This window comes from Bos taurus, chromosome X, assembly GCF_002263795.3.
Source record: "Bos taurus isolate L1 Dominette 01449 registration number 42190680 breed Hereford chromosome X, ARS-UCD2.0, whole genome shotgun sequence".
NCBI classification, from domain to species: domain Eukaryota; kingdom Metazoa; phylum Chordata; class Mammalia; order Artiodactyla; family Bovidae; genus Bos; species Bos taurus.
This window is the reverse complement of record NC_037357.1, coordinates 85,970,652-85,992,843: the sequence shown is the minus strand read 5'-3', so window position 1 is coordinate 85,992,843 and position 22,192 is coordinate 85,970,652. Positions and strand designations below refer to the sequence as shown.

The following is a 22,192-nucleotide window of genomic DNA, read 5'->3' as shown; positions in this document are numbered from 1 at the left end:
TCAGCGCTGCCTCAGTCTGCAGCGGGCAGCGGAAGAGACGTGTCGTGCCTGAGAGCGCAGCGGTGCTCCTGGGCCCCTCGCGGTCCGCCCCCGCGGCTCCTGACCAGACTGCTCCTAAGACCCCCTGCCCCACGCCGCAGCCATGAACTACCTGCGGCGCCGCCTGTCGGACAGCAACTTCATGGCCAATCTGCCAAATGGGTACATGACAGACCTGCAGCGCCCGCAGCCGCCCCCACCGCCGCCCGCTGCCCCTAGTCCTGGGGCCACGACCGGTCCTGCGACCGCCACTGCCGAGAGGGCCTCTTCGGCCGCCCCCGTGGCCTCTCCGGCTGCCCCTAGCCCCGGGTCCTCGGGGGGCGGTGGCTTCTTCTCGTCGCTGTCCAATGCGGTCAAGCAGACCACGGCGGCCGCGGCCGCCACCTTCAGCGAGCAGGTGGGCGGCGGCTCTGGGGGCGCAGGCCGTGGGGGCGCCGCCGCCAGGGTGCTGCTGGTAATCGACGAGCCCCACACCGACTGGTAAGCCACTGCTGCGGACGTCCCCCCGCGGTTCTGGGTCCCCAGATCATCCCATGATGAGCAAGTATTGAGCGCCGCTTGTTTGCCCTCTGTCTGCCCCCCTCGCCCAAACCCTCTTCCTTTAAATTATTATACGAAGCGCTTACTGTGTGCCCCGCCCTTGCCTCCCCGCTGCCCTCACCCAGGGCTTCTTGATCCATACAGGGAGCAGTTATCAGGCGCCTGCTGTGTGCCTCCATCCCACAAACCTGACTTCAGTATATCCTGTGAGCATTCAAGAGTCTGATGTGCCCTGCACCCCGCAGTCCGTGCCCCCAAAGGTCTTGTCCTCTAATGGATCTTGTGAGCATTTATCAAGTACCGGCAGTGTGCCTCAGTGGGGAGCCCTTCCTCAAGGCGTTTGGCTTACATGAATTCTGTGAACATTTGTTGGGAGCTTGGTATCTGTTTTGTCCTCCTCAGTCCTTGCCCTAAGACCTTCTCTGATCTCGTGAGCATGTATCCAGAGTGCACCCCACCCCAGCCCTCACCTCAAAAACCTTTTAAACTATTCACTGAACATTGATTGAGTGCCTGCTGTGTATCCCACCCCAGCTTTTTGCCAAAACATTGCCTTTAATGGATCCTGTGAGTTTTTATTTAATTCCTTCTGTGTGCCCCAGTTCAGTCCCCCTAAGGGCTTATTTCTCCAAAGGATCTAAGAATCATTTATTAAGGGCCTGGTGTATGCCCCATCCCCAAGCCCTTTCCTCAAACATATTTTCCTTAAATGAGTTCTATGAGCAGTTTTAAACCTACTGTGTGAGGCTTATCTTCACACTCTCTGCTCTAAATCCTTTTCCTACAACAGACAGATCTAGAAGGCATTCATTTGAGTGCCTCCCCTACCACCTATTCTCAAACTACTTCTTCAATGATCTTTCCTTTGGTGGACCCACCAAGCCTTTATTAACTGCCTGATCTAAAGGTGTGAGCCTTCTCTAAAGGTTCTTTCCTTCAGTGTATTCAGCAAGCATTTATTGAGTGCCCACTGTTTATGTCACCCCAGACCCTTGCCCCAATACCTTTTCCTCCAGTGGCTTCAGTCTGTATATATTGAGCACCATCTGCATGACTCAACCTCAGACCTTCTCCATAAAGACCTTTGCCTCCAGTTAATACAGTGATCATATATCTGCACTTACTGTGTAGAGCATTTCAATCTGTCTTTCCATATACCTCTTTAAAAAATCACTCCTGGAGCATTTGTGGAGTACCCACTGTGTGCCGATTCTGTGCCTTCTCCATAAAAGCCTTTCTTCCCAAGGATGGCGAATCAAGCTTACATAAATCAAGTTACTGTATCCCCATTTCCCTTCCCCCAAAGATTTTTCCTCCAGTGGATCCAGTGATGATATGCTCTTCCATAGTCTCCCCCCCATCTTCCCCAAAGACCTTTTCTTTTAACGGATGCAGTGAGCATTTGGTCATTGTCTGCCAGGTGCTTGATTCTAGATCACCTTCCCCCAAAGGCATTTTCCTCCAGCGGCTCCTGTGAGCATGTGTGTAGTGCTTCCTGTGTGCTCTATATTCACACCTCTTCCCCAAAGTGCTTTTCTTCCAGTGGGTGCATGAGCACATTTGCAGTACCTGTTGTGTGTAGGAAGTAGATTCCCCTTCTTTACTCTTAGGATAACCTGTGCCAGTCATACAACATCTCCACAGAGTCCTTTCCTTCGATAAATCTAGAACCAAATTTAGAAGAGTTAGCCTTTTCTCACTCTCTTCAGTCTCCCTAGGATTCCCTCTCCCAATCTTAAGACCCCAAAGGGCTTTTTTTCTATTTAAGCTAATAAACACTTAACTGAGCACTTACTACATAAGAGCCATTCTCAACTTCCCCTTTCCAAGTTTGGAAGTTCCTGCCCTTATCTCAAGAGCTCTCTCTCCAGGGGTCCCCTTCAGCCTAAATATATTGAGTACCAGCTCTTTACTGGTTAATTACCTCTCCTCTGCCAGGAGCCCTTACCCAGCAGGATTTCTCTCTATTCAGAGCCATTTATTCATTCTACAGATAGTTGTTGCATACTTCGATGTGTTAAACTATGGGAGGCATTTATTATGTACTACAATACACTAGGAAGAAGCCTCCTTCAGTTTCTTTTCCTTCTAATCCCAACCACTAGTTGGATTCTTCATACCTTCTCCTCCACTCAGCCCCAACAATCTTTTAATGAGCACTTATTCTATACTACTGAGAACCCATAGTCAGTGCCTCTTCTCCCCCTCCTGTAGCCCTAATTCCTCCTTCAACAATCTCCATCCTGCCTTTCACATGACACAATCTCAAAAACTCACGATGTGTACCTACTGCATTCTGACTAGGAACCCTCTCCCATATAGTAGCCATCTTCCCCACTGCCCTTTCCCCCCAATTAATCCAAAAAGGATTTATCGCTCTCTTACTGTTTTCTGTTCAAACAACAACATTCCCATCCCTGCAGCAGACTCCTCCACTCTTTTCTCCTTCAATCCATAAAGCATTTATTGAACACGTGTTTTAATTCCTTCACCAACACCCACTCGCACATATGCCATCGTCCTGGCTAAATTTGCTCTATTGAAGTCAACAAACCTTATTGAAGCCCTTGCTGTACATTGGGGGCTTCCCAGGTGGCGCTAGTGGTAAAGAATCTGCATGCCAATGCAGGAGATGCAAGAGATGTGGTTCTGATCCCTGGTTTGGAAAGATCCACTGGAATATTTTAGTAACCACCCTCCTTTCGACTTACCTTCTTCACTTTGACCCTCCAGGAAGGTTGCTGCTGCCTTTTCCTTCATTCCATTAAGCATTTATTAATTATCTACAGACCACTGACAAGACCCTTCCCCTTTCCATAGTCACAACTCCTGTATTTTCCACTTTTTATTCTAATTTGTCTAGCAAGCACTTACTGAGCACCTGCTGAATTCTGTCAACTATTCTTCCCTTCCGCTTCTGTATCCCGAAAACCTTCCTTTATCCCAGCAGTTACTTCAGTCTTTTCTTCCAGTCAACCTAGCAACTATTTATTTAGTGTCTGGTATAGATGGGGTGGGATGGGTAAAGGGAGAGAGCCTGTGTACACACCAGGTTTAGTGCGAGGAACAGAGACTCTGCATCACCAACTTGCAGACTTTCAGAACCACACAAGCTTAGGGATTTCAGCCTGGAATAAAAGGAATCATGCAAACTCTGTAATGGGGTTGTACACCTAAGTACAGTCTGGTGCTTTCCCCACCAAACCGCACCACTCTCATTCCTTCCTGGGTCTTGAGTCCTGTGTGCTTTAAAACTGCAAACTCAGAGTTGAGACTCATCACCTCTTTTTACAGATCATTTAGTCCAGTGTTTTTCCAGCTGTAGGTCACCTCTTGGCTTGTGACCAGTGTTTCATTTTCTTCATGAAATGAAAATAAAATGATGATAAGTGATAATATTGATACATGAAAATAAAAAATGAGAGTGCATTGCACATAGTAAGTGGAATTATTATTTAGTGAAACTGTTACTCCAATAAGAAATATAATCATTAATGTGTACCATATATATTATATGTATTCTGTAATATATTTGTTATACAATGGGTTTATAGTATCACATACATATATATGTGTATGTTTCTTTTCATGAAATGAAATAAAATAGAATAGGAAATATGACCCCATTGTACATATTAAAGGTAATTATTTACTGAAATTTTCATTCTACTATATGCATATTTATATACATTCTAGATACTGCAACACATGATATATAATATGTAATATGTTATGTAAGACATCCTATATTAAATTTTCTGTATATGTGTCTTATATAATATATATTATATATATAGAACATGCTTATTGTGGCTTCTTTTCTTAGACTTCCCTGGATGCAGACCCTGAGACTCTGAGATTTGTGTGCAGATTGATCGGGGAGAGCTCTTGGGAACAACGCGTGTTGCAGAGGAGGAGTGGGGGAAGCAGGACTTGGCAGATGGAAAGGTTGAACAGCTGTGATGCTGTGCAACAATTACTCCAGCCGATCATCTGGGGAGCTCTGGAGATGGGATGACCCTTCAGAGTTGTCCCAGTTGAGATGGGATGGCCAGGCTTTTGTAGTCCTGCATTAGTCAGTCAGTGACTACAGGTTGCCCTCTGGGGGAAGGCATAATCTTGCAGAAGGTGAGTCCCTGCTATAGGGGGCAGTTCCCAGTGATGGACAGCACTGTGAGCCTTCAGCAGCAGATACTCCCAGAACCTGTAGGACAGTTATGACAAGAAGGAAGGGCTTGAAGATCTGAGTAGAGCACATAGGCAACCCCCAGGACTTCTCAGATTCACTTGCTTTTCAGAAGTAAGTTCATTCCATCTGGGAACAGAGTTTCTAGGATTCTAATTGGTCTTGTTTTCTGGAGTGCACTTGAAAGAACACAGTTAGTGGGACAAACTACAGCCTCCACTGTAGTTTGATAAATGTGGCATAAATAAATGATACATTGTTTCCTTCCTGTACTACACAATCTAGATTCCCCTTACCCTCAGCTAGCACCTCTCTTGGTCACAGTGACTTACCTGGTGAGTGATCCTCATCCTTGAGGGATCCCTGAGCTCCTGGTCCCCATCTGCTCAGGCTATGACTGCTGTACTTGTCCATTTGCCTTCAGTGTTGAATAAGAAATACCAACAAAATGTCAAAGCAGATAGCCTGGGGGCCAGATATATTCCTCCCTGCCCTCATTGTTTAATGGCAGCCCTATCAACTCCTGGGCTTCCCTGGTGGCTCAATGGTAAAGAATCAACCTGCTAATGTAGGAGACTTGGGTTCAATCCCTGGGTTGGGAAGATCCCCTGGAGAAGGAAATGGCAACCCACACCAATACTCCTGCCTGGGAAATCCCATGGACAGAGGAACCTGGCAGGCTACAGTCCATGGGATTGCAAAGAGTCAGGCACGACTTAGCAACTAAAAAACAGCAACTATCTCCTGATGATCAGGGTCTATGCGCCTGCTGAGACAGACTCATCTTCTTATCCATTGGCTTGTGAAACCTGAAGTGTCCAGGTAACAGTCAAAGCTTAGAGTGTAATGGGGTTCTTGCTGTGTCCCCTGGTAGCAGTGTTCCCCCTTGTAGAATCAGGACCTTTAACCTTGCAGAGCCCTGAGGGAACAGGAAACACACATTCCAAAAGTGGATCCAGGGATTGATGGTAAGCTAGGCCACTCCTACTTTCACCTCTGAGTTCCCAAACCAGTGTATTCTACCTGTAAGGAACACAGCCCAAACAATGTTCATTGATTTAAGGTATATACTGTGTTTTGGAGGATGGTACCCCATTCTTGCACAGTATCACCTCCAAGCTGAAATCTTAGCTGTGGATATACCAATTTGTTCCATCACTCTGTCTGACTAGCAGCTTCTGCATGGTGTGGTATAGAATGTCATCTGTATAAAATGTCAGTTGATTTCATGGTTGTGGAGTGTGTCCTTCAGTTTGTTTCACTGTTGTGTGGGATGCCATACTGGTGGATCAAATATTATGTAAGCCCTTGGACAATGATGCTGGCTAAGGTCCTATAGTCAGGAAAAGCAAACTCATATATAGAATATTCCAGTCAAAATGAATCATTACTCTTTCCAGAGTAGAAGGGGTCCAGTGTAGTCAGCTCACTACAGAGTGGCTGGTTGCCTTCCTAAGGGATGGTGCTGTGTTGGGGACCCAATATTGGTCTCTGATCCTGGCAGGTTGGACATTCAGCAATGATGCCATAGGCCCCACACTCAGCCTCCACCTCTGTTACCCTTGCCACTTCATATGTGTGCCCATCTGCCAGTGCTGGGGCAGCTGATTCTAGAAACTGGCTGACATCATTTGGCTGAGTCATTCTAGCTACCTGGTTGCTTAGTGCCACTTTCAGGGTGGATGCTATCTGGTGGGTGTTAACACACAATACAAAGATCTTCACTCTGTTTCATCTCCAATCCCATCTGTCCACCCACATTTCGGTGTCCCAGACCTCCTTTTCCTGATCTTCCAATATTGTTCCTTCAAGGCCTCTGCCTAATCAGCCAAGCCATTTACCACTGCCCATCAGTGAATATGTATTTGAATCTTGGGTTGCTGCTCTTTCCCAACAAAACAGATGACCAGGTGCACAGCCCAAAGCTCTGCCCCTTGGGAGTTTTGCCACTGTTTTTCAAGGCCACTCTGAATGGGGCTATAGGATCACCCCTGTTCATTTTTGTCCATTCCACCCACATAGCAAGCCAACCCATTTGTGAACCAAGCTTAAGATTTTTCTCCCTTCATCTGCTGGTTCTAAGGAGTTATCTTAGTGAGCTGAGGGAGGCACTAACACAACAGTGTGGATGACACAGGCATCCAGGTTACTTGCTCAGAGAGCTTGCTTGGCCCTGTCTGGGATCGATCCTGGCTGCTGGGCCTGACTTCATTACTTGGTGGGCCTGGCACGACCCAGCTCATAACAGGCACCAGGATACATGGTTCCTTGGTACCCTGTGGTCAAGAATTCTGTCTCACCCAGGGTCCAGTACTGTACCAGGATTTGTTTCTCAAAAGCTGTGTAATTCTCTGCTGCAGATGGCATGGCCTTGGTCCAGAACCCCAGGGGCCTCCCAATCAGGCATCCCATAAGCTCCACACTGCATTTTCCCCCACAATGCAGTATCGTAGGATCTGCTGGATCATATACCCTGAGTGGCAGGACTGCTTGCACCACAGCCTGGACCTGTTCAGGACTAGCAGCCTTAGATGTCACCTGAAATATAGATCAGAGCAGTATTCCCAGGTGTGGAATATGCTGCCTCCAGAACCTGAGGAATCTTCCCAACTGTTGTGTTTTTATTCATCATAGTGGGCGGTGTGTGATGCGATGCTTTGCCTTATGATTTGGAGGGGCTGTTCTGGCATACCTTGGACACACAAATCCCTAAAAGCTGTACTAATATGGCAGGACCCTGAGTGTTTTTAGGGTTTACCTCCCACCCTCTGGAGTGCATGTATCTTACCAATGCAGTGTGCTAACCAACTCTTGCTCATCTTGCCTATCAATATGATGTAATTGTTATAGTAGTCCAATGTGATAGTCCCTGGGATGTCCAGATAGTCCATTTCTCCTTCGACTATATGATAACATAGGGTGAGAAAGATAACTTAGCCCTATGGCAAGACCATCAATGTATATTGTGGTCAGTCCCAGATGAATGTGGAACGTCTCTGATCTTCTGATCAAAATAGAAAAGGCATTCACTATATCAGTGGCCACCTGCCATACCTGAGATCTTTTCATTTGCTCCAGCAATGTCAGCATGACTAGTACTGCAGCTTAAATCAGTACTACCATTTGGTTGAGCTTGCAGTATTCTACATTCTCAAGGATCTATCCAGCCTCCTCAGGGCCCAAATTGGTTAATTCAGCAGAGATATGATGGGACTGAGCTTCCCGGGTGACTCAACTGGTAGAGAATCTGCCTGCAATGTAGGATACCCCTGTTCAATTTCTGGGTCAGGAAGTTCCCTTGGAGAAGGGATAGGCTACCCACTCCAGTATTCTTGGGCTTCCCTGGTGGCTCTGATAGTAAGGAATCCACCTGCAATGTAGGAGACCTGGGTTTGATCCCTGGGTTGGGAAGATCCCCTAGAGGAGGGCATGGCAACCCACTCTAGTATTCTTGCCTGGAGAATCCCCATGGACAGAGGAGTGTGGCAGGCTATAGTCCATGAGGTCACAAAGAATCAGACATGACTGAGCAACTAAGCACATATACATGATGGGACTAACACCCCTGCATCCTTTGGATCTTTCAAAGGGACACTAGTTTCTACCATCACCCTTAGGATAGATACAATATTGTCTTTGATTTATAGCTTTGCTCAGGGAAGGCAGCAATAGTTTCCAAGGCATCCATTTGAACTTCCCAGCTACCATAGCTCTTCCCCCATAGGCCAAGGAACTCATGTAGGGGTTCTGAAAACTACAGATATGTCCATTCCAATTAGGTGTTTGTGAGCTGGGAAAGTGATCACTAGGTAGACCTGTGGACCGAGTGTACCCACTGTGAGCAGGAACTGGGCTGGGACTTCATTTATGACCTTCCTTCTACTGTGCTTCTCAACATGTCTGGTGCTACTCTCACCAACATATCCCTCATTTGTAATTTGGGTATATGCTCTGGGCCCTCCCATAGAATATAGTCAGCTAGTTGGTTTTCCATACTGGAGTAGTGTATCTTCTCTAACACATCAGCTTCTCTGAGCCCTTTGATCCTTTCTTCCACAATCTGCCATTGAAGTCTGGTGTTTCTACTTCACTTGGTGTGGGCCACTATTCTTGCCAGGCTTCCACAAGTCATCCAAAAATTGTATCAGCAACATTTCCTAGAGTCCTTACCGTGGTTTTAAGTTCTGTGTCCTGGGACAGTGCTCCAAGTTCATGCTTCATTCCCTTGATCCATTGTCCTCAGCATCCAGTCTCAGGCATGCTTTTCCAGCTCCTGCCAATACATGTTAGCCAGATTCTTCAGCTTCCACATATCATTCCTTTCCTTCCTTTGCAAGCTGAGAACCTCTCCAGTCAAATTGTGCTAGGATTTGACCCTGGTTATTAATCTAGTTGCCAGGAGGGGAAGGGAAGTTGATTCTGAGAGGAAGAAGAATTGTTTTATAAGGCACATGCTTCACTCAAGGCCTGTGCATCATCTTCGAGCAAAGGGAAGGTCTATATTCTAACAAGGAGAAGTGGGCTACTTCTGCAGACCCAGTGGGTTCAGGTGAATCTGTAAGGTCAGGGTGTTAAATGCATCTTCCCAGATATCTCCATCCCAATCTCAGGGCTCCACTCATGTCCTATTAGGCCCCTGAGCATGGAATAGGGGATGTACTGGGCCTGAGAATTCAACCTTCTCTGAAGTTCTGCTACCCTTACAGTTAAGTCCTAAGTCTGATCTTCTCCTCTGTCTGCCCTCTGGTCACAGAAGATTGAGGTTTCCTTAAATATACCCAAATTTGCTGCCATATTGAATGCAGCACTTTCACAGCATCATCTTTTAGGATCTGAAATAGCTCAACTGGAATTCCATCACCTCCACTAGCTTTGTTCATAGTGATGCTTCCGAAGGCCCACTTGACTTCACATTCCAGGATGTCTGGCTCTAGGTGAGTGATCACACCATGGTGATTATCTGGGTTGTGAAGATCTTTTTTGTACAGTTCTTCTGTGTATTCTTGCCACTTCTTAATATCTTCTACTTCTGTTAGGTCCATACCATTTCTGTTCTTTATTGAGCCCATCTTTGCATGAGATGTTCCCTTGGTATCTCTAATTTTCTTGAAGAGATCTCTAGTCTTTCCCATTCTAGTCTTTTCCTCTATTTCTTTGCACTGATCACTGAGGAAGGCTTTCTTATCTCTCCTTGCTATTTGGAACTCTGCATTCAGATGCTTATATCTTTCCTTTTCTCCTTTGCGTTTTTGCTTTTCTTCTTTTCACAGCTATTTGTAAGACCTTCTTAGACAGACATTTTGATTTTTTTCATTTCTTTTTCTTAGGGATGGTCTGATTCCTGTCTGCTGTACAATGTCATGAACCTCCATCCATAATTCATTAGGCATTCTGTCTATGAGATCTAGTCCCTTAAATCTATTTCTCACTTCCACTGTATAATCATTAGGGATTTGATTTAGGTCATACCTGAATGGTCTAGTGGTTTTCCCTACTTTCTTCAATTTAAGTCTGAATTTGGCAATAAAGAGTTCATGATCTGAGCCACAGTGAGCTCCCGGTCTTGTTTTTGCTGACTGTATAGAGCTTCTCCATCTTTGGCTGCAAAGAATATAATCAATCTGATTTCAGTGTTGACCATCTGGTGATGTCCATGTGTAGAGTCTTCTCTTGTGTTGTTGGAAGAGGGTGTTTGTTATGACCAGTGCCTTCTCTTGGCAAAACTCTGTTAGCCTTTGCCTTGCTTCATTCTGTACTCCAAGGCCAAATTTGCCTGTTACTCCAGGTATTTCTTGACTTCCTACTTTTGCATTCCAGTCCCATATAATGAAAAGGACATCTTTTTTTTTTTTATTTTAGTTCTAGAAGGTTTTGTAGGTCTTCATAGAACTATTCAACTTCAGCTTCTTCAGCATTACTGGTCAGGGCATAGACTTAGATTACCGTGGTATTGCATGGTTTGCCTTGGAAATGAACAGAGATCATTCTGTCGTTTTTGAGATTGCATCCAAGTACTGCATTTCAGACTCTCTTGTTGACTATGATGGCTACTCCATTTCTTCTAAGGGATTCTTGCCCACAGTGTAGATATAATGATCATCTGAGTTAAATTCACCCATTCCAGTCCATTTTAGTTCACTGATTCCTAGAATGTCGACATTCACTCTTGCCATCTCCTGTTTGACCACTCCAATTTGCCTTGATTCACGGACCTAACATTCCAGGTTCCAATGCAATATTGCTCTTTACAGCATCGGACCTTGCTTCCACCACCAGTCCCATCCACAACTGGGGGTTGTTTTTGCTTTGGCTTTGTCTCTTCATTGTTTCTGGAGTTATTTCTCCACCAATCTCCAGTAGCATATTGGGCACCTACCGACCTGGGGAGTTCATCTTTCGGTGTCCTATCTCTTTGCCTTTTCATACTGTTCATGGGGTTCTCCAGGCAAGAATACTGAAGTGGTTTGCCATTCCCTTCTCCAGTGGACCACATTTTGTCAGAACTCTCCACCATGACCTGGAAGAGGTCAGTTTAGATTCCACTCCCAAAGAAAGGTAATACCAAAGAATGCTTAAACTACCGCACAATTGCACTCATCTCCCATGCTAGTAAAGTAATGCTCAAAATTCTCCAAGCCAGGCTTCAACAATACGTGAACCATGAACTTCCAGATGTTCAAGCTGGATTTAGAAAAGGCAGAAGAACCAGAGATCAAATTGCCAACATCCGCTGGATCATCAAAAAACAAGAGAGTTCCAGAAAAATATCTTTCTGCTTTTAAAGCCTTTGACTGTGTGGATCACAATAAACTGTGGAAAATTATTCAAGAGATGGGAATACCAGACCACCCGATCTGCCTCTTGAGAAATCTGTATGCAGGTCAGGAAACAACGGTTAGAACTGGACATGGAACAACAGACTGGTTCCAAATAGGAAAAGGAGTACATCAAGGCGGTATATTGTCACCCTGCTTATTTAACTTATATGCAGAGTACATCATGAGAAATGCTGAGTTGGATGAAGCACAAGCCGGAATCAAGATTTCCAGGAGAAATATCAATAACCTCAGATATGCAGATGATACCATCCTTATGGCAGAAAGTGAAGAAGATCTAAAGAGCCTCTTGATGAAAGTGAAAGAGGAGAATAAAAAAGTTGGCTTAAAGCTCAACATTCAGAAAACTAAGATCATGGCATCCAGTCCCATCACTTCATGGCAAATAGATGGGGAAACAGTGTCAGACTTTATTTTTCTGGGCTCCAAAATCACTGCAGATGGTGACTGCAGCCATGAAATTAAAAGACGCTTACTCCTTGGAAGAAAAGTTATGACCAAACTAGACAGCATATTAAAAAGCAGAGACATTACTTTACCAACAAAGGCCCATCTAGTCAAGGCTATGGTTTTTCCAGTTATCATGTATGGGTTTGAGAGTTGGACTATAGAGAAAGCTGAGTGCCAAAGAATAGATGCTTTTGAACTGTGGTGTTGGAGAAGACTCTTGAGAGTCCCTTGGCTTGCAAGGAGATCCAACCAGTCCATCCTAAGGGAAATCAGGCCTGAATATTCATTGGAAGGACTGATGTTGAAGCTGATACTCCGATCCTTTGGCCACCTGGTGTTAAGAGCTGACTCATTGGAAAAGACCCTGATGCTGGGAAAGATTGAAGGCGGGAGAAGGGAACGACAGAGGATGAGATGGTTGGATGGCATCACCGACTCAATGAGCATGAGTTTGAGTAAACTCTGGGAGTTGGTGATGGACAGGGAAACCTGATGTGCTGCAGTGCATGGGGTCACAAAGAGTCGGACACGACTGAGTGACTGGACTGAACTAAATACACCCAAGGAGGTCTTTTGTCTTTTACATTTTGCTTTTTTTAAAAAAATTATTTATTTATTTGGCTGTGTCAGGTTTTAGTTGCAGCACATGGGATCTTTAGTAAGTATGTAGGATCTAGTTCCCTGAGCACGGTTTCAACCTGGGCCCCCTGTCTTGGAAGCACAGACTCTTAGCCACTGGACCACAGGGAAATCCCTACATTTTGCTTTGAATTGGTGATTATTCACCCTGAGCATGTCATATATTTCTTCAGCTAATCGATGGTGTTTAGTCCCCCGAGTCTGGTTATCATTTCCCTCACACCTGTCAAGTACCAGCAATATTTCACCAGCTGGTGCATTCCCTTCCACTAGTATCTCATTACAGTCCACCATCAGTTAAGTTACTGCTGCTTCAAAACCCCATGGGCCTGCACTATAATTCTCCCACTCGAGAATCCACTCCATGCCACATCTTCTCCCTGAAGACATCTCCAGTGTCATAGGGTTTGCTACATCTTATGGTGCAAGTGGCATCCTGCTTGTACCACAGCCCAGACATGCTACAGGGCACTTTGTGTTACTACAGCATGTCAGAGGCTATCTATGCTGCATGCGTGCATGCTAAGTTGCTTCAGTCATGTCCAACTCTTTGCAACCCCATGGACTGTAGCCCACCAGACTCCTCTGTCCATGGGATTCTCCAGGCAAGAACACTGGAGTGGGTTGCCATGCCCTCCTCCAGGGTATCTTTCCAACCCAGGGATCAAACCCACGTCTCCTGAGGCTCCTGCATTGCAGATGGATTCTTTACCACTGAGCCACCAGGGAAGCCCTCATCTATGCTCCACCAGCACAAATGATGGCTCCTTTTTGCCTGCGGGCTGCTGGATGGCCCAGCTCCAGAAAGGCAGTAGAGTTTTCTTTGTTGTTTGACTTCTCTGACCCACTGTTTTAGGTTGGGATCTCTGAAACAGATTTTTCAGGCAGAGAATTGCATGCACAGGCTTATTTGGGAGTGCCTTTGGGATCAACAAGTGGTGCTAGTGGTAAAGAACCCACCTGCCAATGCAGGAAATGTAAGATGCTGGTTCGATCCCTGGATCAGGAAGATCCCCTGGAGGAGGGCATGGCAACCCACTCCAGTATTCTTACCTGGGAAATCCCATGGACAGAGGAGCCTGGTGGGCTATAGTGCATGGGCTCGCAAAGAGTCAGATACAACTAAAGCAAATTAGCACACATGCATTGGGATCAACAGCTGTAAGGAAGGCAAAGTTGAGCAGTTGGAGAAGTGAGTCCACAGCGCAGTTGCCTCTGAGGCCTCGGCTGATCCTCGGGAGAGCTTCTAGGGAGATCCTAGGGTGGTCCTTCAGAGTCAGCCTATAGTTGAGACAAAGAGGCTGGCTTTCATACTCACTCACAGACCAGATGTAATCCATGGCTGTCCAAAATAGGTATAACCTTGGGCAGGAAAGTTCCCTATGGTAGAAGATAATTCCCCAAAGGACACAGCTGCAATCTGTCAACAGCTGATACTCAAGGTGCATTGGCCCTGAAGAGGAGACCTGAGAAGAGCACCATAGTATCCACTACATATATGGTCAAAAAAGTTTGAAAAAGAAAGTTGTGATATAGTCTACACTCATCATCATTTTCTAAATGAAAAAATGCACAGGTTTAAGAGACTCTCTTCCAACATCTGTGAGGGGACAGTGTCAGAGATGAGGTGGGAGGTAGGAGGGAAGAGTGAAAGAGAGAAGAAAATAGCTTGCGGTCTTTGGGGTATGTCAGTGAAATCACCAGAGCTCAGTTGTGCAGCATGTATATCAGAGACCCTGATGGTGTGCATGTAGGCGATCCCAGGAGTGGCTCCTCCCCTCAGTCCCTGTCTATGAAAAACCTGATTGGTGATGAGCTTCTGTTTGTGGACAAGCCTGTCGGATAGGAATCCTGGGCCTGGTGGAGGAGTCTAGCTGGGGATGGGCCCAGGGACAGTGACTTAGCAATTCGTGATATGCCTACTGCCATTCCTACCCCTCTTCACTCCTGTAGTTTCCCCTTATCCTCAGCGGCATTTCTCTCCAACCTTATCGTGATTGACTCCAGCCTCTATTGATCCCTCACCAGCCTGCGGCCCTTAGTCTGCTCTTCCTTTTCTGATGCAGCTGCCCACTCATGGCTGCTGTGTCCCTCTCGGTGCACAACAACACGTGGTAAATGTGTTCCTCCTTGGGAAAGGACCCAAGCAAAGAGATGCTGCAGCCCACACAGACTGGCACTGACACGCACTTGGACACACTCCATATATATATATGGTGGCTCAGCTGGTCAAGAACCTGCCTGCCAATGCAGAGATGCAAGAGACTCAGGTTCAGTCCCTGGGTTGGGAAGATCCTCTGGAGAAGGAAATGACAACCCACTCCAGTATTCTTGCCTGGAGAATCCCATGGACAGAGGAGCCTGGCAGGCTGTAGTCCATTGGGTCACAAAAGAGTTGGACACAACTGAGTGTGCACACACACACACACACACACACACACACACAGATAGATATGTCCTCTAAGAATCTATGCCATTTTACAAACCTCCATGCTATTTCAAAGTATGTTACAGTGTACAAAGTACTCCTTGTTTTGAGAAGTTTTTCAAATAGCACTGTGACAAGCAAACCATACTTTGGGAAATGCCTGCACTCTGTTTTAAGAATTCATAATTTGCAGTGTCCTTTGACATTTAAGTCACCCTCGTGGCTCAGATGGTAAAGCGTCTGCCTACAATGCGGGGACCTGGGTTCAATCCCTGGGTCGGTAAGATCCTCTGGAGAAGGAAATGGCAACCCACTCCAGTACTCTTGCCTGGAAAATCCCATGGATGGAGGAGCCTGGTAGGCTACAGTCCATGGGGTCGCAAAGAGTTGGACACGACTGAGCGACTTCACTTTCAATTTGACATTTACAGGGCTTCCCTTGTGGCTTAGCTGGTAAAGAATTCGCCTGCGATGTGGGAGACCTGGATTTGATCCCTGTGTTCGGAAGATCCCCTGGAGAAGGAAAAGGCTACCAATTCCAGTATTCTGGCCTGGAGAATTCCATGGACTATATAGTCCATGGGGTCGCAAAGAGTCAGACACGACTGAGCGATTTAGTACCTTGATATTTACATACCTCCACAAGGATTATAAGAGACTTCATTGTTCACAAACAACTGTTAGGTTTTTTCAAAATATTTCAACCATCATAAATCACTTTATAGTTTCTGTAGTGGCACTGAAGGAGCAAAGGGGTCAAAGGACCGGTCTGGGTTTTGTCTTTCTGAGATTTGAGCATTGACAGATGTGCTCTGCTTTTCCTCTCCAGGGCGAAATACTTCAAAGGGAAAAAGATCCATGGAGAAATTGACATTAAAGTAGAACAGGTTAGTTGGGGCAGGTGGACCTGGGGGGTCAACTGTCCATACTGCAAACTGAGTTGTCTTTTGTGTGTGCTGTGAGTGAATCCCTGATTTTTTTTTTCCTTCCCAGGCTGAATTCTCTGATCTCAACCTTGTGGCTCATGCCAATGGTGGATTCTCTGTGGACATGGAAGTTCTTCGGAATGGGGTGAAGGTTGTGCGGTGAGTGTAAAAAGGTTACTTTGGTATTATGGGAGAGACATAAGGGCTCCCTTAGAGCTGAGGGAGATTCCCCACCTCCTCTCCTATCTTTCTGTGAACAAGACTTAGGCACATTACAGTAGCCAAGATATGGAGACAACCTAAGTATCCATCAATGGATGAACAGATAAAGAAGAAGTGGTACACACACACACACACAAAGGGATATTATTCAGCCATGAGAAAGAAGGAAATCCTACCATTTGTGACAACATGGATGGATCTTGAGGCCATTATGCTAAGTGAGATAAATCAGACAGAGAAAGAGAAATACTGTATGATATCACTTATATGTAGATTCTAAAAGACCCAGACTAATAGAAATCACCTTTCTAGAAAGGTGATTGCTAAAGGCTGGGGGAGGGTGTGTAAGAATAGGAGAGCTGTTTAAGAGTCCAAGTTTGCAACTGGTAGATAAATAAGTCCTAGAGGTCTAATTCACAGTATGCATGATATAGACAATAATACTATATCATAATCAGTAAAGCTCCTATTATAAAAGACTAGACCTTAATTATTCCTACCATGAAAAAAAGAAATGATAATTTTGTGACATGGTAAGCCACTCCAGTACTCTTGCCTGGAAAATCCCATGGATGGAGGAGTCTGGTAGGCTGCAGTCCATGGGGTCGCTAAGAGTTGGACATGACTGACTGACTTCACTTTCACTTTTCACTTTCATGCATTGGAGAAGGAAATGACAACCCACTCCAGTGTTCTTTCCTGGAGAATCCCAGGGACAGGGGAGCCTGGTAGGCTGCCGTCTATGGGGTCGCACAGAGTCGGACACGACTGAAGTGACTTAGCATCAGCAAGGGTACTAACTAATGCTACAATGGCAATCATATCATAATATATTAATGTAAATGTATCAAATAACATGTTATACACCTTCCCTGGTGGCTCAGTGGTAAAGAACCTGCCTGCAATGCAGGAGACCCCGGTTCCATCCCCTAGGTCGAGAAGATCCTCTGGAGAAGGGATTTTCTACCCACTCCAGTATTCTTGCCTGGGAAATCCCATGGACAGAGGAGCCTGGCTGGCTACAGTCCATGGGGTTGCAAAAGAGTTGGACACAACCTAGCAACTAAACAACAACAATACACCTTACACTTATATTATAATTGACATATAATATGTCAATTATATTCCAATTTTTTAAAAGAACTTAGGAACAGAATGAAAAGAGATAGCTTCTCTTCTGAAGAAGAGCCAAGGATATCAGAAGACAACAAGCCAAATTTTTCAGTGACTAATTCAACAAGCATTTCTTGAGCGTCTACTGCATACTGGGTGCTACTCTCAGCATTTCACATTCAACAAATATTTACTGAGTATCTGTTGTGTGCCAGGAGCTATTCTTCATGCTGAGGTCCTGGAAGTGAACAAAACAGACCCCAAAAAGACCACACAAAAAAATCCTCTGTTCTCATTAAGCTCACATTCTACTGTGGGATACACATAATAAACAAAGAAGAAAATGTCAAAGTGCTAAAAAATATATATATATGTATATCAGCAAAGGGCTGTAGTGATTGTTAGATTATGAAGAGTCTGCAGTTTGGTTGATGTAGACCAAAAGAGTGAGAGAGATTTGAGGAAAGACCTGAAGGAGGTAGAAGAGTGGTGCATGCAGAAATCTAGGGAGGCTACATTTCAGGCTGAGGGAATAGCCCATGTAGAGCCCTGAGGCTGGAATTTATTCTGGGCAGCATCCTTTGTGTACAGTGGTAGTCTGAGAGATTGTGATGGGGAAACTGTGAGAGCTGAGTAGGCAAGCTGCAAGCTTACCTTGGTGAGGTAAAAGAGCAGGCAGGAAAGGCTTAAAAGGGGGTCACCAGATGAAGAGATGTTAGGAAGGGTGCGTGTGGTAGAGGGAATAGCTTGTGTATGTGGCTGAGGTAAGAAACCACTATGCCATTTCTAGGAGCCGTGGAGATTTCAAAACTTGACCTTAGGATGGGGAACACATGTATACTTGTGGTGGATTCATTTTGATATTTGGCAAAAAAAGAAGAAAAAAAAAAAACAAACATGATCCCCCCCCCCCCAAAAAAAAAAAGCTAGTGAGGCCAAAAAATAAAAAAATAAAAAATAAATAAATAAATAAATAAAATAAAAAACAGATGCTGGTTGTAAAAAAAATAAAAATAAAAAGTAAAAAAAAAAGTAAAAAAAAAAAAAAAAACTTGACCTTTATTCTAAAGGTGGTGGGGAGCTTTTGGGGGGGCCCTCAACACTCTTACCATTGCCACCCCAGGTCTCTGAAGCCAGACTTCGTGCTGATCCGCCAGCATGCCTTCAGCATGGCACGGAATGGAGACTACCGCAGTTTGGTTATTGGGCTGCAGTATGCCGGGATCCCCAGCATTAACTCTTTGCATTCTGTCTACAACTTCTGTGACAAACCCTGGGTGGTAAGTGACAGGATGGGTGCTACTGGCAGAGGGAATAGCTCATACATGCATGCGGGAGCTTGAACCCACTGTGATTTGGGGGATCAGAGGAAGCTTGGAACCTTGAAGTCCCAGCTTACAGACTCCCTCCAGGTGAAGGGACTTGCTGACTCATCTCTCCTGGCTCTCATAGTTTGCCCAGATGGTTCGACTGCACAAGAAACTGGGAACAGAGGAATTCCCTCTAATCAATCAGACCTTCTACCCCAATCACAAAGAGATGGTGAGTCTAGGGGAAGGGAGTGGGCAGGAGGGAAAAGCATCATGCCTATTGCAATAATGTTGCCAATGGATGTGTTGCTGGTGGAATACCATCAGAGAGTACAGCTGACACATGCACATGGAGGGCGATGTTGCTTTGTGATAGAGTTTATTAATACCATACATTTATGTATGTAGTTACAAGTATGATTTAAATCATTGATCCTGCTATAGTGTCTATTCTCATCAGTATTAAGAAACTGATTTCCGATGTAAACAGAATTAATGTAACAATTCAGATTACATTACATATACAAATCAAGGCATTGTTACTAACATTATCAAATATTCCTCCTGATAGAAATGTTAACAGTGTTTCAAATTAGGGTTGCCAGTAAAGATTATCAGTAGCAATGTTATGAATTAAATTGTATTCAAATAGAAAATTTGACTGTTGGCTACTATTATCACAAATATAATCACTAACATTATAAATTATATCCATTACTTCAAACTATTCCTACTGATGTAAATTATGAGTACCAGTGTTATAAATTATAGTTCCAAATAGAAGTAATCATTTCTAGTATCACTGAATATTATAACTATTATTTAAATTATTGTCAATATATAAATTATGCTCTAATACAAATTATAAGTCCCTGTTTTGAATTATGTCATACTTGATAATAAAAATTATATTATCATTACTAATGTCATCAAATATTATAACTAAGATTATAATTTATTACCAGTGTTATAAATTAAGGTTATCAATATAAGTGATTAGAACCTATTTTGTGAATTAAGGTATAATTACTGAAAGAAATTAAGCTATTAGTACAAACATTGTAACATACTGTTATAAATTATTGCCAATATTTATAAATTAATATTACTAATATAAATTATGAATATATATATTTTGAGCTATCCTACAGTTACTAATAGAAATCACTATTAATATGGTTAATAATCTTATTGATATCATAAATAGTTACTAATATTAAAGTTATGATTATAATATGTTAAGAGTAGAGCAGTTATTAATCAAATTTTAGTTCCAAATAGAAATTGAGTCACTGTGCCTAGTGCCATCAAATTTTATAGTTAATTTTACAAGTTTTTTATGATTTTTACAAGTTATGTTTACTTATATAAGTTATCATCACCAGTTTTATGAATTAAATTATGATTAAATATCAATATTGACCCAGCTTTATCAACTTAAATAAACATTGATTAAAGTAGTAAAAATTCTTACAAGTATTACAAATTATGGTCACTGATACAAATCAGTAGTGTTATGAATTAAGCTTACTTGTAGATGAAAATCAAATCATTACTTTGAAACCAAATTTGTTCATCATTATTATTATCTTATATTCATTGAGAAACTATGGTTAAGAACACAGACCCTAAAGTCAGAATTTTTGTGTTGTAATCCTAGCTCCACAACTTGCTAACTTCTGACTATAAGAAACATTAGTTAAATGCTCTGCACCTCAGTTTTCCCATCTGTAAAATGTGGGTAATAATAGTTCCTGCCTCATAGAGTTAATGTGAGAATTAAATTATTTAACAAACATAAAGTGGTTAGAACAGTGCATCTAGCAAATATACTAACTGCTACCTAGTGTTGATGAACACTTGTTTGTTGTCCCTTCTGAATTTGAAGTGTTTTTATCATGGAAGGATGTCGGACTCTGTCAAATGTTTTTTCTGTGTTTATTGATATGATACGGCTCTTGGCCTTTATTCTATGAATACGGTGTATTACATTAATTGATTTTTATCTGAATTAAGCCACACTTGCATTCCTGGGTCAGATCCCACTTGATCTGGCATATAATCCTTTTTATATGCTGTGGGATTCAGTTTGTTAGTATTTTGTTGAAAATTATGCTGTCAGTAATCATAAGGGACATTGATTTGTAGTTTTCTTATGATGTCTTTGTCTGGTTTTGGTATTGGGGTAATAGTAACCTCATACAATGAAATAGACAGTGTTCCCTCATCTTCATTAACTCTTTTAGGAAGAGTTAATGAAAGATTGGTGTTAATTTTATTTAAAATTTTTGGTATACTTAACCAGTAAAGACGTTTTCTTATTTACTAATTCAATCTCTTCATTTATTGTAGGTCTATTCAGATTTTTCATTTCTTCTTGAGTTAGTATCCAAAGTTTGTGTCTTTCTAGGAACTTGTCTATTTCAGCTAGGTTTTCTAGTTTATTAGCATAGAATTGTTCATAGTACTCTCTTATAATCCTTTTTATTTCTATAAAGTTATTAATTATGTCTCTTTCATTCCTAATTTTAGTAGCTAGTTTTCTCTTTTCTGAAATCTTAGTCTAAAGGTTTGTGCATTTTGTTGATCTTTTCAGAGAATCAATTTTGGTTTCACCAATTTTCTCTATTTTTTTTTCTATTTTCAACTTCATTTATTTCCACCCTAATCTTTATTTCTTCTTTTCTTCTGCTTGCTCTGGTGTTTGTTTTTGTTTTTGCTTTTTGTCTAATTTCTTAGGAAGATTATTGGCTATTGATTTAATATTTTTCTTCTTTTTAAAAATAGAAGTTCCCGAAAAAAAAATAAAAATAGAAGTTTACAACTATGAATTTCCCTATAAGCAATTTTTATATGTTGTCTTCATTTTCTTTTGTCTCAAAGTATCTTCTAATTTTCATGATGACTTCTTTGACCCATTGTTTAAGAGTATGTTGTTTACTTTCCACTTATTAATGAATTTCCCAAATTTCCTTCTGTTATTTATTTCTAATTTCATTCAGTTGTAGTCAGAGAACATATTTTGTATGGTTCAGTCCTTTTACATTATTGAGATTCGTTCTGTGGCTTAACATATACTTTGTCCTAGAGAATGTTCTATGTACACTTGAGAAGAATACATATGCCGCTGTTGTAGGATGGAGTGTTCTATAGACCTCTGTTAGGTTTGGTTGGTTTATAGTGCTATTCTAGCCTTCTCTCTCTCTTAGGAGAAGGCAATGGCACCCCACTCCAGTACTCTTGCCTGGAAAATCCCATGGATGGAGGAGCCTGGTAGGCTGCAGTCCATGGGGTCGCTAGGAGTTGGACACAACTGAGCGACTTCCCTTTCATTTTTCACTTTCATGCATTGGAGAAGGAAATGGCAACCCACTCCAGTATTCTTGCCTGGAGAATCCCAGGGACAGAGGAGCCTAGTGGGCTGCCATCTATGGGGTCGCACAGAGTCGGACACGACTGAAGCGACTTAGCATCAGCATCATCAGCCTTCTCTTTCCTTGTTT

At 43.2% G+C, this 22,192-nt stretch overlaps 1 protein-coding gene across 2 annotated transcripts in view; it reads left to right on the top strand.

Moving 5' to 3' along the window:
* Nucleotides 1-22,192, top strand: part of SYN1 (synapsin I) — a 63,529-nt gene continuing 41,337 nt past the window's right edge. Inside the window, exons 1-5 of one of the 2 annotated variants that reach the window (XM_024987763.2) lie at nucleotides 1-519; nucleotides 15,948-16,005; nucleotides 16,112-16,203; nucleotides 18,503-18,659; nucleotides 18,832-18,921. In XM_024987763.2, the coding sequence (XP_024843531.1) occupies nucleotides 143-519; nucleotides 15,948-16,005; nucleotides 16,112-16,203; nucleotides 18,503-18,659; nucleotides 18,832-18,921 (774 nt within the window). In that variant the 5' untranslated portion in view covers nucleotides 1-142. 2 annotated transcript variants of the gene reach the window in all.